Source organism: Phocoena phocoena, chromosome 4 (genome assembly GCF_963924675.1).
Source record: "Phocoena phocoena chromosome 4, mPhoPho1.1, whole genome shotgun sequence".
Taxonomy (NCBI): Eukaryota; Metazoa; Chordata; class Mammalia; order Artiodactyla; family Phocoenidae; genus Phocoena; species Phocoena phocoena.
In genome coordinates, this window is record NC_089222.1 from 72,802,464 (window position 1) to 72,830,375 (window position 27,912).

The following is a 27,912-nucleotide window of genomic DNA, read 5'->3' on the forward strand; positions in this document are numbered from 1 at the left end:
ATGAGTCACTAGGGAGTCAGTGCTATAATCTGAATCCAAAAATAGAATTATTAGAAGTGGGTAAACGGAGGGCTTCCCTGGTGGCGCAGTGGTTGAGAGTCTGCCTGCCGATGCAGGGGATGCAGGTTCGTGCCCCGGTCTGGGAGGATCCCACATGCCGCGGAGCGGCTGGGCTCCTGAGCCATGGCCGCTGAGCCTGCGCGTCCAGAGCCTGTGCTCCGTAACGGGAGAGGCCCGTGTACCGCAAAAAAAAAAAAAAAGTGGGTAAATGGGGTTTAGTAAGTAGAGCAACTTCTACGTATACCTACAGAAAAGCTTCATCATTATTTTATTCAAAATCCATTCAATTTATCACAGAAAATTTAAGCATTACATGTGTCAATGAAAGAAAAGGAAGAGCAGCCCCACTTAATGAATGATTGCTCCTTTAAGGTATAATTTAAAGATATGTAATTATTTAAATTCTAATTACAAGTGATAAAAGAGTTTCTGTCAATCAGGAGGAAAGGGCAATAAGTGCTCATCTGCCTTTCACTAATATGTCTACCTATGCAGACAAAGTTCTCATCAATGACAATGGCCAATAATTTGAAAAGATCATCAATTTTTAAATCCTGATCAGGAATTGCTTGAAATCATTTCATGCATAAGACTATTTTTTTTAAAGTTATGTTCAGGGAAGCCAGCTCAAGTTTCTCATTAAAATATTTTTTAAATATATGGAAGTGTTATACACACAGAGAGAAGAAAAAGAAATAGAAGGAACACCAATTGGAAAAAAAAAGTAAAACTGTCATTTTTCAAATGACAGGATACTATACACAGTGAATCCCAAAGATGCTACCAGAAAACTACTAGAGCTAATCAATGAATTTGGTAAAGTAGCAGGATACAAAATTAATGCACAGAAATCTCTGGTATTCCTATACACTGATGATGAAAAATCTGAAAGTGAAATCAAGAAAACACTCCCATTTACCACTGCAACAAAAATAATAAAATATCTAGGAATAAGCCTACCTAAGGAGACAAAAGACATGTACATAGAAAATTATAAGACACTGATGACAGAAATTAAAGATCATACAAATAGATGGAGAGATATACCATGTTGTTCGATTGGAAGAATCAACATTGTGAAAATGACGCTACTACCCAAAGCAATCTACAGATTCAATGCAATCCCTATCAAACTACCACTGGCATTTTTCACAGAACTAGAACAAAAAATTTCACAATTTGTATGGAAACACAAAAGACCCCGAACAACCAAAGCAATCTTGAGAACAAAAAATGGAGCTGGAGGAATTAGGCTCCCTGACTTCAGACTATACTACAAAGCTACAGTAATCAAGACAGTATGGTACTGGCACAAAAACAGAAAGATAGATCAATGGAACAGGATAGAAAGCCCAGAGATAAACCCACTCACATATGGTCACCTTATCTTTGATAAAGGAGGCAAGAATATACAGTGGAGAAAAGACAGCCTCTTCAATAAGCGGTGCTGGGAAAACTGGACACGTACATGTAAAAGTATGAGATTAGAACACTCCCTAACACCATACACAAAAATAAGCTCAAAATGGATTCAAGACCTAAATGTAAGGCTAGAAACTATCAAACTCTTAGAGAAAAACATAGGCAGAACACTCTATGACATAAATCACAGCAAGATCCTTTTTGACCCACCTCCTAGAGAAATGGAGATAAAAACAAAAATAAACAAATGGGACCTAATGAAACTTATTAAAAGCTTTTGCACAGCAAGGGAAACCATAAACAAGACCAAAAGACAACCCTCAGAATGGGATAAAATATTTGCAAATGAAGCAACAGACAAAGGATTAATCTCCAAAATTTACAAGCAGCTCATGCAGCTCAACAACAAAAAAACAAACAACCCCATCCAAAAATGGTCTGAAGACCTAAATAGACATTTCTCCAAAGAAGATATACAGATTGCCAACAAACACATAAAAGAATGCTCAACATCATTAATCATTAGAGAAACGCAAATCAAAACTACAATGAGATATCATCTCACACTGGTCAGAATGGCCATCATCAAAAAATCTACAAACAATAAATTCTAGAGAGGGTGTGGAGAAATGGGAACACTCCTGCACTGCTGGTGGGAATGTAAATTGATACAGCCACTATGGAGAACATTATGGAGGTTCTTTAAAAAACTACAAATAGAACTACCATACGACCTAGCAATCCCACTACTGGGCATATACCCTGAAAAACCATAATTCAAAAAGAGTCACGTACCAAAATGTTCATTGCAGCTCTATTTACAACAGCCAGGAGATGGAAGCCACCTAAGTGTCCATCAACAGATGAATGGATAAAGAAGATGTGGCACATATATACAATGGAATATTACTCAGCCATAAAAAGAAACGAAATTGAGTTATTTGTAGTGAGGTGGATGGACCTAGAGTCTGTCATACAGAGTGAAGTAAGTCAGAAAGAGAAAAACAAATACCGTATGCTAACACGTATATATGGAATCTAAGAAAAAAAAAAAAGGTCATGAAGAACCTAGGGTTAAGACGGGAATAAAAACACAGACCTACTAGAGAATGGACTTGAGAATATGGGGAGGGGGAAGCGTAAGCTGTGACAAAGTGAGAGAGTGGCATGGACATATATACACTACCAAACGTAAAACAGATAGCTAGGGGGAAGCAGCCACATAGCACAGGGAGATCAGCTTGGTGCTCTGTGACCACCTAGAGGAGTGGGATAGAGAGAGAGTGGGAGGGAGGGAGACGCAAGAGGGAAGAGATATGGGAACATATGTATATGTATAACTGATTCACTTTGTTATAAAGCAGAAACTAACCATTGTAAAGCAATTATACTCCAATAAAGATATTAATATATATATATATATATATTTTAAATATATGGAAGTGTTATACACATTCAATACGTAATATCTTTCCTAACACTTTAGGTATTATTTTAACATAATTCTATAAAAATAAATTATTTATTAAATATTTATTAATTATTTAATGTAATTCCATAAAAAGGAAATCTAAACATTTTTCACCAACACCCAGACAGGACATGACACCTTATGTCCCCTAGAAGTTTTCTCCAGTGTCTCATACAAATACAACCATCAGTTTCTACCTGTGCCATGAGATGAGAACCGTTGGGAAGCACTGAACTACTATATTCTCACTACCTAAAACCATTTGTTGAGCGAATGAGTAGACAGCTGTAATATGGAAAACGAAACTCACAAAAAAACAAAACAAAAAGGGTCATATATTTTCACAGAATTTTATGCAGCAATTCAACTTCAAAACTTCATTCAGCAAATAATCAAAATAATATTCCAATTTCCTTATACTAACAGCAAATTAGAATCCAAAAGAGTCATCAGCGACGTTACAGAAACAGAGCTCTAAGTTCCAGGAAAACAAAGTAGTCAAATCAACTCTAGTACATAGTAGAATGTAGCATATATGACCTGCTCTGGAAAAGTTATGAGTTGGTACCTTATAAAAAACATATGAGTTAAACAGCAACCCTAGGAAGTTCTCATTCTGTAAGGAATAAGGAACAGTACTATCCATTTTTACAGAGAAAATAAATCACAAAAGAATCCAAATAATTTAATTTTTAAATGACTGGATAATCTAAACCCAATCTATGTTTAATCTTACTTGGCTAAAAACCCAAATGGCTACATTATTTCACACATTTATTTAAGCCCACAAAGTTATTCATAAATATCATCTCTGTAACACCTAGCCTTTTATACTGATACAAAGTTATACACCAAGACTTAAGTGTTATGAGCTTTGCTATAGAATATAAAGCAGATTCCAGTGTTTATTACCTTTTAGAAAGCAGTTTGTCTTATCCTATAAAGTCTCCTTTATCCTATAATACTATGTAATTAAAATTTCACTGAACAGAATGCTACTAAAATAAAGCATTTATACAACTAGGCTTTCCCACATTTTTAACAAATGACTCTGAGATCATATTTAAATCTTATAATAATTAATACTTTATAATTAAAAGTCATCTAATAAAAGCTCCTTCATTTTACAGAGGTGGAATGCAAAGCTTAGAAAAATTAAATGACTTCCCCAAGGTAAGAATTATCCAAGTACTAAGGATATAACAGTAAACAAGATATGTGTCATCCCTATCTTTAATCTAGTTGAAGTATACAGCGTTATGATGGGGGAAGAACCTTTGCCACAAATATAAAGATTGTGATTCGGCCTTCCCTGGTGGCACAGTGGTTGAGAGTCCGCCTGCCGATGCAGGGGACACGGGTTCGTGCCCCGGTCCGGGAAGATCCCACATGCCGTGGAGTGGCTGGGCCCATGAGCCACGGCTGCTGAGCCTGTGCGTCCGGAGCCTGTGCTCCGCAACAGGAGAGGCCGCAACAGTGAGAGGCCGCAACAGTGAGAGGCCCACGTACCGCAAAAAAAAAAAAAATAATAATAATAAATAAAGATTGTGATTCAAGTACAAAGAGGTCACTCCTACTGAAAAAACTAAGGGAAAAGTATTTGTTAACAAGAAACAAAAAGGCCAGGTAAAGCACAGAGCATAGCAACTATATAAAAGGCAAGAAAATTAAAAGAAACTAAACTACGGTCTCATAATTTCATACCTATAGCTATTAGTAGAAAAATTTCTGAGATGCTGTAAAAAGGAATATGGGAATAAAATTAGAAAGGCACTAGACATCTGGGTGTAGTATCAGAGCTCTCCTATATACATATATATAAGTATACATGTAAACACACACAAGATCACCAACCTATAGCATTTAGACCTCTAGGCAGACAGGCAGACAAATAGTGATCTCCTCTTAGTTTGCAAATTATCTTTCTAAAGCATATTAAGCATTTCTAAAGAATATTAAATACTTTTGTCTATTTGTTCACTGAATTTTCACTGATTTAACACATCTTTATTCATTTAATGACTAAAAAAACATTACAAGCGTTGTCATAATCTCAGTGTCCTCAATCCTGCCATGAGTAACTCCTTCCCGCCAAGGACTCTTCTAGGTGGTAGTAACAGAGGTGAATACAACAAAGTGCCTACAGTCATAAAACTTAGAAAGGAACAGACAATAAAATAAGTACACATATTTAAGAATATACATGGTATGTGTGTGCGCACGCAAAAGGCAGGGTAAATTGATAGACAGTAACCATATGGTGGTCAAGGAAGGCTTCTCATAGAGGCAGTGATCTATTAAAGTGAGGGAGACCTATAGAAAGAAAAGCAATATCGTAAGGAAACAGTCACACGTAAACGTGGAGGAGGAACATGCCGCACCGAACAGACTGCAAGTACAAAGGCCATAATATGAGCATTACTTTGGCACGTTCAAAGAAGAACAAAGAGCCCAAGAGGCTACAATCGGACAGAGAAGAGAGATGAGATCAGAAAGTTATCAGCAGGAGCCTCATCGTATAGGGCTTGGTTAGGATTTTATTCTGAGTGTAACAGGGAACTAGAACAGGAGAGTACTGTGAATTAATTTATATTTTTAAAAGTTCATTCTGGCTGCTGTATACATAACTCACTATATTTAGAAGGGCAAGTAAAGAAGCAGAGATCAAGTTATATAATCCTAAACAAAAGATGGTAGTAGTTTAGACTTGGAGGTGACAGAGCAACTATTTATTATAGGATCTGGGGTATATTTTGATAATGTGTGGGATATGGAGTATGGGGGGAAAAAGAAAAGTCACAGAAAGAGGTTTCAAGGATGAAAATTGCTAAGACTGCACAATAATTTGCTTACTAAAACTGTTTTCAAAATTATAGCCTTTATGGTTGGTGTGCCAGTTGTTTACTGGCTTTCACCACTACATCACCCTTCCATAATCTCCTCCTCTATGTTGCCAGGAGCTAGAAATCTGCAAAGCTATTTCCCAACCCCCCTGCAAGCCAAGAGGTTAGGTTCTGCAAATAGGATCTGATGTTAGATTAAGAGGCAGGAGATAAGGAGAAGCCACTTTCTTTTTCTGCTTCTGTTCTGACACAGCCATTAGTGAGCAACTGAGCTACTCCAAATTTCGGCAGCGTCAGTGACCAATCTGAGGGTGTCAATGGGACTGCAGGCTCCGAGGCTCTTGCAGCCACAGCAAGCAGGCAAGCCCTGACTTCCTGGCTCGGCAACAATGGCAGTGTTCTCAAGAGTGCAGTACTTAGGAGCTCTAGCACCACCACTTCCACCCTTGCTCCTGCAACCCCTAAGGACAGTAGCTCCTTCCTACGTTGACTAATCTCTAGGCTTTTTTTTTTTTTCACTGTGGCTTTTTGCATTCCTACAACCCTTCCAACACTTTGTAACCAATTCACTATATCAAAACCCTTCTATAAGAAATACCGTATGTGGTTTCTGTTTTCCCGAACGGATACCAACCAATATAGTAAAGGAAGAAGTTTCACTCCCCAGGATCTAGCTGCACATATTTTGTTCCTCATCACAACACCCTTACACATTGGTATCGCAAGTTCTACTATTCCCCTTTTATAGAACAGTAAAATGAAAAATGAAAGTGATTAAATAAACTGACCAAAATTATACAGCTAATAACAGTGAAGCCTAAACTCAAAGTTGTTTCTATCTAAATTCTATGCTCTTTTTACAATGTTAAAATTAAGAAATATCGATTGCATTCAATTTTACAAAAGGAAAAAAAAAACCACATTATTGGAATCAGTTCAGGAAACCAGCTGCACATTAACAGCACTAGCACTAAAAAGACCAACCGCTATCCTCTTGAAGCAAACTATACTTAGATACCTTGCTTCAAACAAACCTCATTTTTAAAGACTCAATTTACTCTAAGAGAATGATTTATAAAATACTCTGAACTTAAGTTTTCTTGACAGGACAGATTTCAACATACATTTAAACTATTTATTTACCAGAAGTTTATCTTACTCATAACTTTTCACATATAAAACTATAACAAAAAGCAAAATATTCTTATATAAAGCAATAATATAAGACTTACTGATTTAAAGAAAATATAAGAAATAGGATTACTGCAAAGGATACTATATTACAAAAAAATTTAACCTATTATGTTAATTTAAAATCAGTAACTTAAAAAAAAAATTTAATTCTCATTATATTATACTTTTTAAGAAGTTTGAATCCCAAAGGTCCCTGATTTAAAAAGAAATCAAATATACTATACACTAGCATCCAAATTCAATAGAAGGCAAAAAGAAAATTAATAAGAGGTCATTAAAAACAAATTGGTGCAAAATATCAGAGCTAAAATCATAAAAATATCAGAAGAAAACAAAGGGATTAATCTGCGTGATCTGGAATTTAGCAGTGGATTCTTGGATATGACCCCAAAAGCAGGAGGAACAGAAAAAAAAAAGATCAATTGGATTTCATCAAAATTAAAACCTCTATTTATTTTTATTTATTTATTTTTGGCTGTGTTGGGTCTTCATTGCTACGCGCAGGCTTTCTCTAGTTGCAGCGAGCGGGGGCTAGTCTTCATAGCGGTGCGTGGGCTTCTCACTGCGGTGGCTTCTCTTGTTGCGAAGCACGGGCTCTAGGCGCACAGGCTTCAGTAGTAGTGGCACATGGGCTCAGTAGTTGTGGTTTGCAGGCTCTAGAGCGCAGGCTCAGTAGTTGTGAGGCATGGGCTTAGTTGCTTCATGGCATGTGGGATCTTCCTGGACCAGGGATCAAACCTGTGTCCCCTGCACTGGCAGGTGGATTCTTAACCACTGTGCCACCAAGGAAGTCCCAAAATTAAAACTTTTAGAGAGTGGCCAAGATGGTAGAGTAGAAGAACCCTAAGACCACCTCCTCTCACGAACACACCAAAATCACAACAATCTGCAGAACCACCATCATTGAAAAAGACTGAAACCTACCAGAAACGATTCTCTACAGCTAAAGACATACAGACAGAACCACAACAAGACTGGTAGGAGGGGTGCACCTGTGATATAATCAAATCCCATACCCCCCGGGTAGGACACCCACAGACTAGAGAATTAAATTACAGATGTTCTCGCACAAGAGTGAGAATGCTGAGCCCCACATCAGGCCCCCAGCCTAGAGGTCTGGCACCAGGAAGGAGAGCCCCCAGAGCATCTGGCCTTGAAGGTCAGTGGGGCTTGACTGCAGAAGCTCCACAGGACTGGGGGAAATAGAGACTTCACTCTTAAAGAGCACACACAAAATCTCAGGTATACCAGGACCAAGGGCAAAAGCAGTAATTTGATAGAAGCCTGGGCCAGACCTAATTCTGGTCTTGGAGGGTCTCCTGGGGAGGCTCCTGGGTGACTGTGGCCCACCCTGGGGACACAAACACTGCTGGCAGATGTATCAGGGAATATTCAGATGTATCAGGGAATATTCATCTGCGTGAGCTCTCCTGGAGGCTGACATTTTGGCACAAAGACCTGGCCCCACCTAAAAGCCTGTAGGCTCCAGTTGCTGGGACACCTCTGGCCAAACAAAAAACTGAGCAAGGACACAGCCCCATTCATGAGCAGACAGGCTATCTAAAGACTTCCTGAGCCCACAGCAGCCTCTAGACACACCCATAGAATGGCCCTGCCCACCAGAAGATTAATACCCAGCCCCACCCACCAGGGGGCAGGCACCGGCCTCTCCTGTCAGGAAGCTTGCAGAAGCCTCTAGACCAGTCTCACCCACCAGGGGGCAGACACCAGAAGCAAGAAAATTACAGTCCAGCAGCATGTGGACCAAGTCCACAAACACAGGCCAGACACTACCCTGGACCAGCTGGCCCCTAGCCCTTGTGACAAGCGGGGAGTGCACTGCTGGGACACATAGGACATCTCCTACAGAGGGCCACTTTTCCAAAGTCAAGAAACTTAACGAACCTACCACATCCATAAAAATACAAATAGCAATTTACAAAAAATTAGGTGACAGAGGAATATGTTTCAGACAAAGGAACAAGATAAAACTCCAGAAAAACAAAGTGAAGGAAGATAGGCAATCTAACCAAGAAAGATCTTGTTCAGAATAACAACCATAAAGATGATCAAAGAATTTAGGATAAGGGATGCACAGAGTGAGAAATTAGAAGTTTTTAACAAAGAATTAGAATATATAAAGAACAGCCAAACAGAATTAAAGAATACAATAACTGAAATGAAAAATACACTAGAAGGAATGAATAGTAGACTAACTGAGGCAGAAGGATGGATCACTGAGCTGGAAGACAAAATAGTGGAAATCACTGTCCCTGAACAGAAAAAAGAAAAAAGAAAAAAGAATGAAATGAATAAGGACAGTTTAGCAGACCTCTGGGACAACATCAAGCGTGCTAATATTCACTTGATAGGGGTCCCAAAAGGAGAAGAGAGAAAGGGCCTGAAAACATATTTGAAGAGACAACAGCTGAAAACTTCCCTAATCTGGGGATGGAAATAGTCACCCAAGTCCAGGAAGTGCAGAGAGTCCCATACAGAATTAACCCATAGAGGAATACACCACAACACACTGTAATCAAAATGACAAAAATTAAAGATAAGAGAGAATATTAAAAGCAACAAGGGAAAAGTAACATACAAGGGGACTCCCATAAAGTTATCAGCTAGTTTTTCAGCAAAACTCTACAGGCCAGAAGGGAGTGGCAAGATACACTTAAAGTGATGAAAGAGAAAAACCAAGAATAATCTACCCAGCAAGGCTCTCCTTCAGATTTGATGGAGAGGTCAAAAGCTTTACAGACAAGCAAAAGCTGAAAGAATTCAGCACCACCAAACCAGCTTTACAACAAATGCTAAAGGAACTTCTCTAGGCAGAAAAGGCCACAACTAGAAACAAGAAAATCACAAAATGGAGAAGTTCACTCGTAAAGGCAAACATACAATAAAGGTAGGAAATCATCCACGAACAAAGCTAGTAGTAAGGTTAAAAGACAAAAGTAGTAAAATCATTTGTATACACAATAAGCAGTTAAGGGATATAGAAAACAATTTGATGCAGAATATAATATCAAAAACAGTGGGGCTTCCCTGGTGGCGCAGGGGTTGAGAATCTGCCTGCCAATGCAGGGGACACGGGTTTGAGCCCTGGTCTGGGACAAGATCCCACATGCCACGGAGCAACTAGGCCCATGAGCCACAACTACTGAGCCTGCGCATCTGGAGCTTGTACTCTGCAACAAGAGGCTGCAACAGTGAGAGGCCCACGCACCACGATGAAGAGTGGTGCCCGCTCGCTGCAACTAGAGAAAGCCCTTGCACAGAAACAAAGACCCAACATGGCCATAAAGAAAGAAACAAACAAATAAGTGAATAAATAAATAAATTTTAAAAACAAAACAACAAAAAAAAACAGTGATCGTGAGGGTAGGAGGGTACAAATGCAGGTTATTTAAAATGTGTTTGAAATTAAGAGATCAGCAACTTAAAACAAGCATGTATAAATACTGACTCCTATACAAAAACCTCATGGTAACTGCAAAACAAAAATCTATAATAGATATACACACAAAGAAGAAAAAGGAATACAAACATAGCAGTGTTTGTTAGAAGAGAAGAGAAGTCATCAAATCATAAGACAAAACAAAAGAAGGGGAAAAAAGACCTATAAAAACAAATCCAAAACAATTAAGAAAACAGCAATAGAAACAAACATATTGGTCATCATCACCTTAAATGTAAATGGACGAAATGCTCCTACCAAAAGACAGAGACTGGCTGAATGGATACAAAAATCAGACCCGTGTATTTGCTGCCTACAAGAGACTCACTTCAGATCTGGAGACACATACAGACTGAAAGTAAGGGGATGGAAAAAGGTATTCCACGCAAATGGAAATCAAAAGAAAGCTGGAGTAGCAATACTTATATCAGACAAAATAGACTTTAAAATAAAGACTGTTACAAGAGACAAAGAAGGACACTACATAGTGATCAAAGGATCAATCCAAGAAGAAGATATAATTGTAAATATATATGCACCCAACACAGGAGCACCTCAATACATAAGGCAAATGTTAACAGACACAAAAGGAGAAACTGACATTAACACAATAATAGTGGGGGACTTTAACACCCCACTTACATCAATGGACAGATTATCTAGACAGAAAATCAATGAAGAAATACAGGACTTAAATGACATACAGACCAGACAGACTTAATTGATATTTATAGAGCATTCCATCCAAAAGCTGCAGAACACATTCTTTTCAAGGGCACATGGAACATTCTCCAAAACAGATCACATGCTGGGCCACGTAGCAAGCCTCAGTAAATTTAAGAAAACTGAAATCGTATCAAATATCTTTTCTGACCACAAGGCTATGAGGCTAGAAATCAACTACAAGAAGAAAAACTGCAAAAAAACACAAACACATGGAGGCTAAACAATATGCTACTAAACAACCAATGGATCACTGAAGAAATCAAAGAGGAAATTTTAAAATGCCTGGAGACTAACGAAAACAAAAAAAGAACCGACTATCCAAAACCTATGGGATGCAGCAAAAGCAGTTCTAAGAGGGAAGTTTATAGCAATATAATTCTACCTCAGGAAACAAGAAAAATCTCAAACAAACAACCTAATCTTACATATAAAGCAACTAGAGAATGAAGAACAAACAAAATCCAAACTTAGTAAAAGAAAAGAAATCACAAGGATCACAGCAGAAATAAATGAAATAGAGACTAAAAAAACAATAGAAAGATCAATGAAAACTATAAGCTGGTTCTCTGAAAAGATAAACAAAACTGATAAACCTTTAGCCAGACTCATCAAGAAAAGAAGGGAGAGGGCCCAAATCAATAAAATCAGAAATGAAAAAGGAGAAGTTACAACCAACGCCACAGAAATACAAAGGATCATAGGGAGAATACTATGAGCAATTATATACCAATAAAATGGACAACCTAGAAGAAATGGACAAATTCTTAGAAAGGTACACTCTCCCAAGACTGAACCAGGAAGAAATAGAATATATGAACAGACCAACTACCAGTACTTAAATTGAATCAGTAATTTAAAAACTCCCAAGAAGTAAAAGTCCAGAACACAATGGTTTCACAGGTAAATTCTACCGAACATTTAAAGAAGAGTTAACACCTATCCTTCTGAAACTATTCCAAAATACTGCAGAGGAAGGAACACTCCCAAACTCATTCTATGAGGCCACAGTCACCCTGATACCAAAATCAGACAAAGATATCAAAAAAGAAAAGTATAGGCCAATATCACTGATGAACACAATGTAAAAATCCTCAACAAAATACCAGCAAACTGAATCCAACAATACATTAAAAGGATCATACACCATGAACAAGTGGGATTTATTCCAGGGATGCAAGGACTTTTCAATATCTGCAAATCAATCAGTGTGATACACCACATTAACAAATTGAGGAATAAAAACCATATGATCATTTCAATAGATGCAGAAAAAGCTTTTGATAAAATTCAGCATCCATTTATGATAAAAACTCTTCAGAAAGTGGGCACAGAGGGAACCTACCTCAACATAATAAAGGTCATATATGACAAACCTACAGCTAACATCATACTCAATGATGAAAAGCTGAAAGCATTTCCTCTAAGATCACAAACAAGACAAGGATGTCCACTCTCGCCACTTTTATTCAACATAATTTTGGAAGTCCTAGCCACAGCAATTAGAGAAGGAAAAGAAATAAAAGGAATCCAAGTTGGAAAAGAAGAAGTAAAACTGTCACTGTTTACAGATGACATTATGCTCTACATAGAAAATCCTGAAGATGTTACCAGAAAACTAATAGAGCTCATCAATGAATTCAGTAAAGTTGCAGGATACAAAATTAACATACAGAAATCTGTTGCATTTCTATACACTAACAACCAAATATCAGAAAGAGAAATTAAGAAAACAATCCCATTTACCATCACATCGAAAAAGAATAAAGTACCTAGGAATAAACCTACCCAAGGAGGCAAAATGAAAAGACAACCTACTGAATAGGAGAAAATATTTGTAAATGTTGTGACCAACAAGGGATTAATTTCCAAACTACACAAACAGCTCAATATCAAAAAAACAAACAACCCAGTAAAAAAAAATGGGCAGGAGACCTAGACATTTCTCCAAAGAAGACATACAGATGGTCAAGAGGCACATGAAAAGATGCTCAACACTGCTAATTACTGTGAAATACAAATCAAAACTACAAATGAGGTATCACCTCACTGTGGTCAGAATGGGCACCATCAAAAAGTCTACAAATAATAAATGCTGGAGAGGGTGTGGAGAAAAAGAAACCCTCCTACACTGTTAGTGGGAATATAAATCGGTGCAGTCATTATCGAGAACAGTATGGAGTTTCCTTAAAAAACTAAAAATAGAGTTGCCATATGATCCAGCAATCCCCCTTCTGGGCATATTTCTGGAGAAAACTCTGATTTGAAAAGATACATGCACCCCAATGTTCATAGCAGCACTATTTACAATAGCCAAGACATGGAAGCAACCTAAATATCCATTAACAGAGAAATGAATAAAGAAGATGTGGGGTGTGTGTGTGTGTGCGTGTGTGTATATATATATATACACACACACACAACAGAATACTACTCAGCCACTAAAAAGAATGAAATAATGCCATTTGCAGCAACATGGATGGACCTAGAGATTATTAAGTGAAGTAAAACAGAATAAGACAAATATCATAGGATATCACTTATATGTGGAATCTAAAAAAATGATACAAATGAACTTATTAACAAAACAGAAATAGACTCACAGACACAGAACACAAACTTCTGGTTACCAAAGGGGATAGTGGGGGTGGGGAGAGGGAGGATAGCAGTTTGGGATTAACATAATACACTCTACTATATATAAAATAGGTAAACAATAAGGACCCACTGTATAGTGAAGAAAACTATACTATCTTGTAATAACCTATAATGGAAAGGAATCTGAAAAAGAATATATATATATGTATAACTGAATCACTCTGCTGTATACTTGAAACATAACATTGTAAATTAACTATACTTCAATAAAAAAAATTAAAACTTTTATGCATCAAATAACATTATCAAGAAAATAAAAAGACTACTTACAGAATGGGAAAAATTATTTATATATCATATATCTGATAAGCATGTAATATCCAGAATATATAAAGAATTCAATTAAAAAAAACTTTAAATGGGCAAAGGACTTAAGTGGACAACAATGGTAACAATGGCAGAAGAAAATACACAAATGGCCAATAAGCAGATGAAAAGATGCTCAACCAGATTGGTCATTAGGGAAATGCAAATCAAAACCACAATGAGGGACTTCCCTGGTAGTCCAGTGGCTAAGACTCCACACTCCCAGTGCAGGGGGCCTGGGTTCAATCCCTGGTCAGGGAACTAGATCCCACACGCCACAACTAAAAGATCCCACATTATTTCAGTAAACTTTTACAAAACTTATAAAGGAATTTCACAACATTCCAAAAGTAATACATATCCTCATTCTTGAAGATCTGTCCTCAAAGGGGATATATATATTCGTATCTTAAAAGAAATAGCTAATTTTAGAATGATGACTTGTACATCTTTCTTCTTGAAATTACTTAAAAACTTATAAAGGCACACCTTAAAGGAAAAAAATTAACTTTTATGGGTGTGTACTTCATTGAAATTAAAGTTCACTATTATAGAATGGGAAATAATACACATCTATACTTTCTCCCCCTGTCTCTCCCTCACACACACAGAATTTTAGATCCACCCAACTAAAAAGTTGTTGACAAATCAGTCATTCATTTTCCAACTTAAGTAATTTTATAAAATACTGCCACCAAAGAAAAGTACTAAAACATGAACATGGTCATAGTAACACCTATTTACTAAACACTTACTGTGTGAAAATTTATCATTTCTTGAAGACTGTCAGAAAATTTGGTCAAACTTGTCTATGAGAAAGAAATCAAAAGAAAACCAAGTCATTTAAGAGCTACTAATATAGGCCACAAAAATGTTACTTCAGCGTTTCTGACAGAAAGATCAAGTTACACTGTAAACAGTAACATTTATTTCTCATTAGGACAATCTCACTACCTCTCAGGCATGCTCTGCAGAGAGGTCAAGTCTACATGTAGTAACATAAAACCCTAGAACAGTCAAAGAATTAGCCTGCCCTATCAATACTATTATACTAGCAAATCGAAATGGCCCATGTAAACCTAAGGTAAAATTGAGTATATCAAGACTGTCCGTTTAGGCATCTATGGATCACATAATCATCAAATTACAACCATTTCTGTACCAGTTATTATTCTTCATAAAAGAAATGTCATAATACCACATAGTATAGCAAGGGGTCTAAGCTAACACAGCATAGCTAGCTGACCAGAACTTTCCTATGCAGCCCCCAAAATGTATAGTTAGATACTAGTCTTGGGTTAATGCTCTCTGCTTGCCCCGATAAACAGCTACTAATGAGCATGATCCTATTCTCACTGCTCAGGTCCCCTTGTAGATGGTTCAGTTCACCTAGCAGCAAGTAGAGTAAACTTATATCCACAATGCAAATCAACCATCACCTTCTAACTGTCCTAGAAAACAGGATTATATCAGATAGCACCAACAGATGATAGCTTTTCCACTTCTAATTTTAAGGACCACTACTACTATTAATAAGGTAAATGGATGCATAATTCTCTTAACATCTTGTTTCATTTACCATTTTAACTAAATTTAATAATACTAACCTCAACTACAGCATCATTGCTAGAATACTGTGCCAGGTCTCGAATCCCATTCATGAACTGTTTATTTGCAACACAAAAGGCTTTTCCAGTATCAATCATTGCAATACATAGCTTCACAAGCTGAAAAAGAAAAACATCATATCATTGAAAATAATTTTACAAATTACTTAATCAAACAAGTGCTAGCATTAACCACATGAGTTAGCCTAGTTAAGACAAATTATAGTTCATCGATAAACCCAAAATAGACTAAATGAAAATTGCTTTTTTTCCTTTGGCTTAAAAAGTAAATTCATAAGAGAACTGTACCAAAAGAAGTTGACCTTTCAGGATGCAGAGGCTGTCTGATAACAACAACAACCAATCATTTTATCAAGTTAAATTCAATCCCATAAATTAACCCCATAAAAATGTATTAAGCACCCCTTGGAAGGAAGGAAAGGAAACTTCAGGCAGAGCAAGCAGTATGATAAAAGATTTTTTAAAAACACAACTATGGTATGGTGGAGGAAAGGGAAGTAAACTGGTATGGTGGGTTAGTCATGCTGGTCATTTTAATATCAGACTATCAAAGCAGAATTGCATAATCAACCATATTTTTCTAATGCCTACCATCTAGGCATTGTGCTAAATCTTAGAACAGAGCTTCTCTCTCTTCTCCTGTCCCCTCCTTTCTTCTTTCTTTTTTTCATCTTTCTCTTTTTCCCTTTCATTCCTTTTCTTTTTTTTTTCTATCCCTTCCTTGTTTCTTTCTTCAGTTCACTCAGATACAGAACATTTTCTTTAAGTAAACAAAAACTTGGGTGAAAATCTAATATTAAAAAAGATAAAAGTGGAGCTGCTCTAGATGAAGGAAGGGTAATGAGAGGGTGGGAAGAGGGGCCCCCAAGAAGAGGATAAAGAGCTCAGGAAAACTTCAGAAGACAGCTCAAGGATCTCAGGAGTGTAATTTAAAACTGTTACCCTGGGACCCGGAGGAACAGAAGTGAAAAACATAATCTCTGTTCTAATTCTAACCATTCAAAAAGCAGATAAATTATATTTAGCACAAGTACAACTGCTATGCTCATCAAAATCATGCAAGAGGGAACAAAGGAGGAATGTGTAATGAGGGCTATGGGGATCAAGGAAGGGTTCCTGGAAAAGGTAACACTTGAGAAAAGCCCTGAACACCAACAGGAATTAGCCAATCAGATAAGGGTAATAAGAAGACACTTCTCTAGGAAAAGCATGTTCTAAGGCCCTGAAGCTTAGATGGCAGGGCAAACCAGGGGCACTAAGTAGCTTAGCACAGTGTGAAAATGTATACAAGGGCCCGATCAGGAATAGCCTTGTGTGCAAAGCTAAGGTGTTCACATTTTATACGAAAGGAAATGGAAAACAATAAAGACATCGAATGGGTGAGTTGACCAGAGTTCCATTTTAGAATGATGACCTAAAAGAAGAAAAAGTAAGATACGGAAGTGGAAAGAATAAAGATAAGGAGATTAGACCAAAAACTAAGAGAGCCTGAATTAAGGCAGTAAGCAGGGAGAGAAGAGAGGAGACAAATTTAGAAGTTAGTTGAGCACCGAAGTACAATTATGCAGATAGTGTCCTACCAAAGGGAAAAACAGGGGATGAAATCCAGCCTAAGCTCTGCTTGCTGAGGGCTATATCTGCTACAAGATGCTAATTTGCACAAAGACACTATACTGTCCAGCAAAGACTTGTTTTAACAGCATTGGGCCTGTGAGGTAGGCCTGAGCTAGATGGGTCTGTGAAATAAGCCAAGCGGAAAGTCTATCAAACCCAAGTGAAAATAGATATTTAAAGCTCAAAAAAGAGAAGTGTACTGTAGATACACACACAGGAGTCAGCAGCAAATAAAGTATCAGTGCTACAATGCTACAGCCTAGATAAAAAGCAGGGGTCACAGTGTGTACAGTGAGGACCCCACAAAGGAGACTAAAAAGGAAAAGGGAAAGGTAGGAGGAAAAGCAACAGATTAATTTCATCAAAGTCAAGAAAGAACAAAGTATCAAAAGATGGATGATGAATAGGTTGAAAATCCATAAAGGTCAAGTTTTAAAAACTCTTAAAAAAACTTTGTTGAGTTTGGTGACAGTCACCAGCATCCCTAGCAAGGATAGTTTTAAGAAAAACTGGGGGGCTGTAGCCAGATTACAGTGAGTTATGAACTGCAGATGAAGAAGACATAATGAGAGGTCAATTCTTTGCCAATATATATTCTATAGAATATCCCAGGGGAACATTCAATACCAAAATAAGGATTCTGTGATCAAGTAAGTCTGGGAAACTCATTTTGTCAAGTTAAACAGATTTCTTAATTACTAAATTTGTAAGAGCTTTTGATATATTAATGTGTATTATGAATCCTAGAGAGGAAGTATGTAATAGGTAGCATTTCTCAAAATTATCTGACATTGATTGAATTCTCTTTAGAGGAAGCATCCTCATAGGACCAATGTTCCACAAAACCCACTATGAGAAATGCTGGCAGAGACTAGTCCTTCAAACAGTTTGCTATTTCAAAAAAAAAAAAAAAAAAGGTATCTTAACAACCAAAAAAACTAATTCTAAAATTCATATGGGTAACCAACATGCAAGAGTAATGAGGTAGGGACATTAGCCCCATATTAAAATATACAGGTGCAGTAATTAAAAGTCTGGTAATGGATGTGAACAGACAAATTGGTTAATGGAAGAGAATACAGAGTGAAGAAGCAGATACACACTCCAGCCAGGGGGGTAAAAAATTATCCAATAAATGACACAAGGACACTGGATAGCCATCTAAAGCCATCTAAAAAAAGAAACTAAGTTGTATTCCAAACCCCCAAATTAATTTCAGATGGAATAAATATTTAAACATAAAACATTAAATCAGAAAACCAAGAGAAAACAGGAGGTGATATTTTTTATAATCTCAAAGTAGGAAAAGTCTTTCTGAAAAGGATGCAAAACTCAAAAGCCATAGAAGAAACTAATCAATTCAAATACGTAACAATAAAACATTTAGATAAGGGGAAAAAAAAACTTAGTCAAAAGACAAATGACAATACTGGAAAACAATATTAGCAACAAATCACAAGGGACTAATTTCCCTACCACAAGAAAGGGTATACAACTCATTTTTGAAAATCCAACCAGCCACTAGAAAAACAATGGCTGACAGACATGTACAGGTAATTCCCAGAAAAGAAAATTCAAATATACCTATGTCCATGAAAAGAAATTCAACCTCACTCATAATAAAAGAAAGGTAAATTACTATTTTTTATAGAAGAGCAAAGGTCAAAAAATGTGATAACACGCTGTTTTAGAGAAGGTAGGTATGGGGAAATAGGCACTCTCACACACTGCTGGTGGGAATGTAAACTGGTACAATTTCTATGAAAGGCAACTAAGCAAGAGCTATAAAAATTTTAAACATACATGCCCTCTAATGTAGTAATTTCACTTTTAGAAATGTATCATACAGATATATTTGCACAATTAGATACAATCAGCCATTAAAAAGAATGGGGCAGCTCTGTAATTAATAATAAGGAACAAAATCTAAATTATATATTTTAAGAAAGCAAAATTAGAACAACGCTAATATCTTTGTTGGAGTGGGGAGAGAAGAGTACAAATACATATAATCTTTCACATGCTTAAGAGATTTCTGGAAGACCACACAAGAAACTAGGTCAGTGTACTCCTCTGGGATACAGATTAGATGATGACTAATTTTTCACTAGGTACACTTTTGTACCTTTGAATTTTGTACCACATGTGTGATATTGCTTATTCAACAAATTAAATAATTCAAAAGTGATTAAATTGAAAGTTTCCATAAAAACAGAAACAGACAGGTTGGTAGTAGAACATTATGGTTAAAAACAGGTTTATAGGCTCAGTTGGCTTAGGTTCAAATTCTGCCACCAAACTTAATGCTCTAAGTGATTCGGAGAGACCTCAACCTCAAGAAGCTTCAGGTTCTTCTGTATGATACAATGACAATGGTATCAAACCATAGAGGGTTACTATAAGAGTTAAGATAATGCACTTAAAGATCTTAGCACAAACTGTTACTGGCACATGGTAATACTTGATAAAGATTTGCAATTCCTTGTCAGAGGTGAGATTTTCCTCTTGTTTTGTTTTGTTTTGATTCAAGAGAAACAAACGTTTTTGTTTACTTAAAATAATGAGGTGGTAGAGATGGAAAAGGAGAGAGATGGCTAAAGCAAAGTCCTGAGAAGTTAGAGTTTGGAATTACATAGGAAAGGGGATATTTTTATCACTCAAATGGGAAAAAAAATGGAATAAGGACAGATTCTGTTAAGTTTCTAGATTAAAAGCAAGAAATAAAGGTGTTCCCACCAAAAGGAAGTAAGAGACAAGTTCCTCTACTAAGAATGAAGAGCAAGGTGGTGAATCTTGAGAAAACAGTGAAATATAAGAGATGCTAAAGATAGTAAGATAACCTGATTGAGTGTCAGAAAAATTGCTTTGCATCATGAATCCCAGGTATGTGTAGCTCCACCAATTAGTTTCACCAAACAGTTGTGTAACTTCTCCTGTAGGGCTTTATAGCCCAGATAAGGGACAGAGGATATAGATGGTTAGACAAATATAGTCAGAATTCTGCAGAGTAGGTGTTATGGAAAGGAAATGAAGGTCTCCATAAGAGAAATAATGATGTGATAAGAGTAGACTGGAAGGGTTCACAGCAGTATTATACAAAATAGTCAAAAAGTGGAAACAACCCAAATGTCCATCAACTGATGAATGGATAAACAACATATGGTATATCCATACAATGGCATATTATTCAGCCATAAAAAGGGAAATACTGGCGATGCTACAACATAGACGGATGAACTTTAAAAACATTATGCTAAGTGAAAGAAGCCAGTCACAAAAGGTCAAATACTGTATGATTCCATTTATATGAAATGTCCAGAACAGGCAAATCCACAGAGACAGCAAGTAAATTAGTGGTTGCCAGAGGATGTAGGGAGAGGGAAATTGGAATTGACTACAAACAGGTACAGAGTTTCTTATCAGGGTAATGGAATTAAGTGGTACATTCACATTGTGAATATGCTAAAAACCACTGAGTTGTATACTTTAAAATGGTGGGTTTTATGTTAGGTGAATTTTATCTCAATTAAAAAAATTATTTTAAAAAATATATAGTGAATAAAAAAGGGATCTGAAACACTGGAAGCAGATAGACTGAAAGACTAGAGATTTAGATAAGCTTGAAAAACAGAAGCAGGAGGAGTCCAAGATGAGAACTGGAAAGACTGGAGACTCACATCAGAAAGTAAGATATCAATGAGCATTCCACAGTTTCAGAGATTACGACTCTGAGCAAAAAGACACAGCATATGGCCAGGAAAACAGGTATCAGAATTAGAATAAAGGTCACTATCGCAGGCGTTGGAGGGAAGATGAAATTGTCATATAGCTGAAGCACATATACACTGCAGCTACTCAGGTGGAAGGATTGACTGGGTGATAGACAGATAGATACTTTGCCAGCTGTCAGAGTCCTTATTAGATGACAGTGATGACAGCTATACTAAATAACATAAGCCTACAAAGAGGGAAGATTTTTACCTAAGAGTAAAATGAGGGCTTTTTCCCTGTTAAAGACAATCTGTCTTCAAGGAGATCTAAGAGTCTGTTGAAAAGACACCACCATCATTAACATTTATTTAGAACTTATCATGTGTCAAAGCACTTAACATGTATTAACACATCTCATTCACATAATAACCTTATAATAGATACTCTTATTTTCCCCATTTTGGAGATGAAGAAACTGAGACATAGGAAGGTTTAGGAACTTGCCCAAGGCCATACAGCTTAGTAAGTGGTAAAGCCTTGCTCCAGGCTTTGTGCTCTTAATTACTAGACTATGCTACAAACCAAAAATTACAATAATATTATAATAATTTAAATGGCAATACAATTTTAAAATGTAAAAATGCAAGAAATAATGCAATACCTGAAAAAGAACCTAAGTTTGGTAGTACCTGAGCTGTGATTTAAAGGGTATCTGCTTAACAAACAAGGAACAAGCATTCCAGTGAGAAGATGCAATAGATACAGAAATTATATCTAGATGGCCACTATGATGCTCTGTCTATTGCCAATGCCAGAATACCTGGCAGAATGAATAAATAATTGGACCTAGTCGAATAATGCCATCCATTCATGGAGCATTACTCATCAGAAAGAGTGTAACTACTGGTGGCATACATTATAAGCAAAATAAATATAAGCTAGGTCATCAAGCTAGTTAAACCTGTTGCTGCCATGATTTGCAATACTACAGGTACAACTGGTCCTGCACAAAGTTATGAAATCAGTAAACTAGTTTTAGGCAACCCCTCCCCTCCACAAGTCCTTCAATGCCACCTCCTTCAATAACAACCATTTCTTGCTCCTCACAGGCTCTCTTCTTTAATTGTAACTCCTCATAATTCTAAAGTAAAAATGATCAGTAATAGCTTAAGAATTTGGGAAAGGGACATTGTATAAGGGATCAAGATCTTAAACTAGAGAAATAAAAGTAACTATGGAAATTCTATTTGGGTGGAAGATGATATTTTAAAAGATGCCAAAGCTTCCATGATAACCTGAGTAGCCCTTTGGGTAATATGGACTCTAGAAAGGATTTAGGGTTCTTAGTACTGAATGCCAATACTGCGACAACTTGGTTTAGATTTGAATCTTTTGGTTTTAAGATTCTACCAGCCTCTCAACTGCAACCAAATGATATAAGGGGGCAGGGGGAGATAGCTGCTCATAAAAGCAAATCATTAACAAAAATACTGTAAGAGGATTCTGTTTAGGTACTTTAAATTTTGAGGTCCCCCCGACACAAGTGTTTTGTTTGATTTAGATGAAGTTCTGCCCAAAGAGAATAGATATCCTTATTGTACTATTCTGTGATTCTTTGAAAAGCCTTCTCCTTTTATATACTCTCTTATAAACCTACCAGAAAATCAAAACTACATCTTCTGCTGCCTACCTTAAGGGTTTAAAAACTTTGTTTCACAGAGTCCTTAAAAATAAATGTAATACCTCAGGGGAAAATAATAATAACAACAACAACAACAATGATCCCATATATATAATTTTAAATAGAAAATAAAGTTCTTGAAAATAATATCCTTACAAAAAATTCTAACATTAGTTTTTAAAAACACTTGCCTGGAAGCTTGCTAGTGTTCCTCAGAAAATTTCCAAGTGGCATGTGCTCCCTCAACATGGATCCAGGAGTACAGTGGTGCACAAGAAGAGCACTGAACTAAGAATAAAACAGATGGATTCTAACCCTGGTTCTGCCTTTCCTAACTCTGTGATTTGAAGCAAGTCCTCTTCACTTTGTGGGCTGTGGGACCCTCATCTATAAAATGGAAATAATCCACTTGTCCTACCCACCTCACAGGATTATTGTAAAAATCCAAAAACATACTGTATATCAAAGTGCTTTGAAAACTACAGAGTACTGCACAAAAATAACTTACTACTAAACATTTTCTAAAATTATTTTGTTTTACATATATAACTAATAACTACTGCTTTATACAGTTTCTATACTATTTACATTATATACATATATTTCATGATTTCAAAACATTTGAAAACCATCAGTCTAGTTAATATATATTATATCCTTGTTATTCAAAATGCAGTCTATGGAACAACAGCATTGGTATCACCTAAAATCTGGTTAGAAACACAGACTCTCAGATACCAAGACTTACTGAATCTAGATCCATATTTTCACCAGAACCCCACATATTCCTATGCACAGTAAGGTTTGAGAAGCACTGCTTTACATAATAATTCCATTTATAATAATAATTACATAAATAGGAAATTATTTTCAGAGAAGGTATTCAAATATACACATTTATCTCCAAAAATTTTAACAATGAACAACGGTTACTTAAGATCAGAAGCCATGTCTTACTCATTCTCATATTTCACTGTTATACAGCAGATAACATTTCTTGGGTAGAGGCCAAAAAAAAAAAAGATTATCAATAATTAATACAGAAGATAGGAATCAATCTACATTTACCCTTGCATAGAATATGACCATTTAATATCAATTATTAAATACATATTCAGCATTTCTGGCATTAGCTTTAAAAAATGGAAGGAGTATTTAAAATTTTATATTTGAACATGGCCTCACCCAAATGTATAAACAAGAGTGGTTAGGTTACATATGATATCCATTAAGCAACAAAAAAGACTGCAATCTTTTTGATGGAGAAGGAAACAACCGTCCAACAATATAAAAGATGCCTAGTCAGAGATGGTTCAGATTCTTGCTCTGGCACTTAGATTAAATTTTCAACAAACTACTTAATGTCTCTAGCCTCAACTTCTTCATAATATTGGGATAATATTAGCATTTACCCTCACGGAGATAAAAGTCACTTGAACCATCTAGTGTTACAGGAACAAATCATTATGCAAAACAAGAATTAATGTTTTAAAAAGTTAAAGTAAAATTTACCTTATCAAGTTTCAGTTCCAATTCTGCCACATCTCCTTCTACTTCTTCCAAAGCAGCCCTAGAAAAATTAAACATAAAGTAAGTTACTTTGTGTTTAAACATATACTTTACTCTTGAAAAATAACTCCAAGTAAAAAAATAGATATGAATGCTAAAAGATTACACTTCACATAAAGTAATAACTCCCTTAGAACAAAGTATGAATACTTCATAACCATGTATTACAACACATAATACAATTATTGTTTAAGGTAATGAGAGAACACATTAGGCTAATTTACTGAACGCATTCATGTTATTCAAATTAATAACACTAATTAGAACTATTAAGCATATGTTTTTAAAAACAAGTAAGAAATTTTGAAAGTTGAGCCTTACAAAGACTTATATTTCTATTCAACAAAGCACATGTAACCAAACAGCAAAGCATCCTTGGTAACCAAAAATAAAGGCTTTTACTTTTAGAAACAGTTCAGAAAGATGTTATGACCCTTGTTTAAGACCGCGTTTTGTTTCCTATGTATTTTTAAAGAAATCAGCAGATTCTCTTCCTTGTCAGGGGAATGATAAAATTCTAACACTAAGTAGTACTTGATATGCCCTATAGGGCAACATTCCAAAATTGGAAATTTGGAACAAAACAGCAGCAACTAAAACTTTTTAAGGATAACGATATTTTATACTTAGGAGTAAAAAATGTTATTCATCTACTTTAAGCCATCTATCTATCCATTTTAAGATAACTACTTGATAAACTAGCAACTTTGCAATACCTGTTTTTTGAATCAACCGAAATTTGTTTCAATTGGATAACAGTGGGGGACTAGCCACCCAAAAAGCTAGTTTGAACTCTGGGAAAGAATTCTCAGTTAGACACTGTTAAGAAGAGAAAAATAGCTAAGATATGAGCTCTATTCCCAAAACTACCCACAGAACCTCTGTGTGACCTCTTGAATACCATTTTTATCAGCTTGTGGTTCTACTTCTCTACCTGGTAACATTTATTGAAAAAAATTTTTAATCTCCAAAATGAGAAAATTATGTAACCATAAATTATTCAGTAAAGAAATGCCGATTCCACAAAATGAGATACTCTAGCACAGTTAAGAAAACAAGAGGTGCTATACTTCCACAGCATAGAAAGAGAAATGCTTCTCCCCTAACTAAAAGTTTGTCATTTTCTTCAGCAGTGTTTTCAAAGTACACATTGTTCCCTTAGCCTAGAAAACATTTCCCCTTCACATTAATCCTCATTCTCTTCACCTGACTCTATGTTACTCATCATTTAAAACAATTCACAAAAGAAAACAAATATATTAGTACAAGGATATCTATTTTTTGTAAATAGGTTTAAAACCTACATGTCCAGCAATGAGAAATAATGTAAATAAATGATGGTACTCCATCCTATTATGTGAAGCAGCAGGTTTTTAAATGAGATTAATCTGTCTCTACTGAGATGGAAACATATACATTACAGACCATCACAAGGGAGGAAAAGCAAGTTACAAAATTACATATAGTGTGAGCCCAGTTTTTTTGGGGGGGTGGAGTGGGGAGCCTATTCGTATATGCATAAGAAAAAATCTGGAAGCATATTTACCAATTTGCTAACTATAACTTTGAAGAATGAGGATCAGAGGGCAGAAAGTGAAAATAAGGATTTACACTTCTTACGATTTATACTTCTAGATTGTTTTAATATTTTCAATGACTATGTGTTTTTAAATAATTTTTAAAGCTAATAAAGGGGGAAAAGAAATAAGTTCAGACATCACCTTCCTAGGAAGTGGGTCCTCTTAGAAGCTCTATCCCTGTCCACTTCTCTCACTATTACGAGCTCCTGGTAGCAGTACAGAGACTCAAAATGTTTGCCGCGTCAAGAAAGAAACTCCACAATTTCAGAAACTTTCTTCATTTATACTTCTTTTGTTGTTGGCCACGCCGCACGTCTTGCGGGATCTTAGTTCCCTGACCAGGGATCGAACCCAGGACCCCAGCAGTGGAAGCATGGAGTCCTAACCACCGGACCACCAGGGAATTCCCTCTCCATTTATAACCATTTAAAACCTCTCCATTTATACTTTTAACCTGCATTTAATTTAGCTTGACTCAATCTTCAACTTCAAGAAAATGAGTTGAAACGATCAGCTTAAGATTTGATTTAATCATTGGTGTCTACTAAACATATAGTTTAATAGAAACTTCATGTACATTCCTCAATCTTATTTCACTGTGCAATACTACGAATTTATTTGTAAAACACTTTTAAACACCTTTCTTTAAAGAGAGGTAAGAGGGACTTCCCTGGTGGTTTAGTGGTTAAGAATCCACCTTCCAATACAGGGGACGCAGGTTCAATCCCTGGTAGAGGAGCTAAGATCCCACACGTTGTGGGGCACCTAAGCCCATGCACTCTAGAGCCCACGTGCCTCAACTACTGAGCCCGCACACTCTAGAGCCTGCCTGCACACCGCAACAAAGACCTGACACAGCCAAATAAATAAATAGTTTTTTAAAAGAGAGAGGTAAGAGTTTGTGTATAAAATTAACAGGTAAAATGTGTTTTGCCTACCATTTCAAAATAAAGCTCACTGTAATCACATATTGAGAATCTGAAAGTTTATCACAGAGGTTCTTCAATTCAACATTTCACCTTCTCTAAAAAAAAATCTCTGTCCTTGGTCATCTAAGATGTGTGTGAAAACTTGTAGCAATAAGTAAGTACCTAGTGTCTAAAGCAGCCTGGTTAACTGTTGAACATTCCTTGGTATAAAAAGAAAAGTATATGGACAGAACATGGTCTCAGTTCAAATTCTGTCTCACCACTCACTTATCTAAGGCTAAAGTATTTTATCTAAGTTTCTTCATCTGTGAACTGAGTAAACAAATACCTATTTAAAAGAGTTGTAAAGGTTAAATGAGGGACTACGTGTCACTGACTACAGTATATATGTACTACAACACAAAGAACACAATCAATAGGAGCTTCTTTCTCTCCTTTCTCATCCCTGCATTCTGAGGTGAGTTTTGCCTCCCTATTGTGTCTACTCATTATGCAAGACAACCATTCTGGAACACATTTTTAATACATAAATCAATAAGTAAAACAATCTACACAACAATCCTTCAAATAGTGAAAGACAGATATTATTCCTTTCCAACTCTCTCAAATATTTATTGAGCATATGGGCTTCCCTGGTGGCACAGTGGTTAAGAATCCGCCTGCCAACGCACAGGACACAGGTTCGAGCCCTGGTCCAGGAAGATCCCACATGCCACGGAGCAACTAAGTCCGTGTGCCACAACTACCGAGCCTGCGCTCTAGAGCCCGCGAGCCACAACTAGGCCTGCACGCCTAGAGCCCGTGCTCCACCAGTGAGAAGCCTGCGCACCACAATGAAGAGTTGCCCTCGCTCACCGCAACTAGAGAAAAGACCACGCGCGGCAACAAAAACCGAACGCAGCCAAAAATAAATAAATATATGTATTAAAAAATATATATTTATTGAGCATATAATTTTTATAAATGTGCAAGGCATTAAAGATGACAATATTATAGACCCTACACTCCATAGCTTAAAATGTTAATTAAAATTATTAAATTTTAAAAGTTACACACACATTAA

General features: G+C 36.4%; 1 protein-coding gene across 1 annotated transcript in view; it reads right to left on the minus strand.

The window, feature by feature from the left end:
* The window catches only part of ACAP2 (ArfGAP with coiled-coil, ankyrin repeat and PH domains 2), a 155,035-nt gene that overhangs the window by 73,103 nt on the left and 54,020 nt on the right, over window positions 1–27,912 (minus strand). Inside the window, exons 2-4 of the mRNA XM_065875727.1 lie at window positions 24,284–24,341; window positions 15,745–15,864; window positions 14,893–14,946 (exon numbers count right to left, since the gene is read on the minus strand). Coding sequence (XP_065731799.1) covers window positions 14,893–14,946; window positions 15,745–15,864; window positions 24,284–24,341 — 232 coding nt within the window. The remainder of the gene's footprint in view (window positions 1–14,892; window positions 14,947–15,744; window positions 15,865–24,283; window positions 24,342–27,912) is intronic.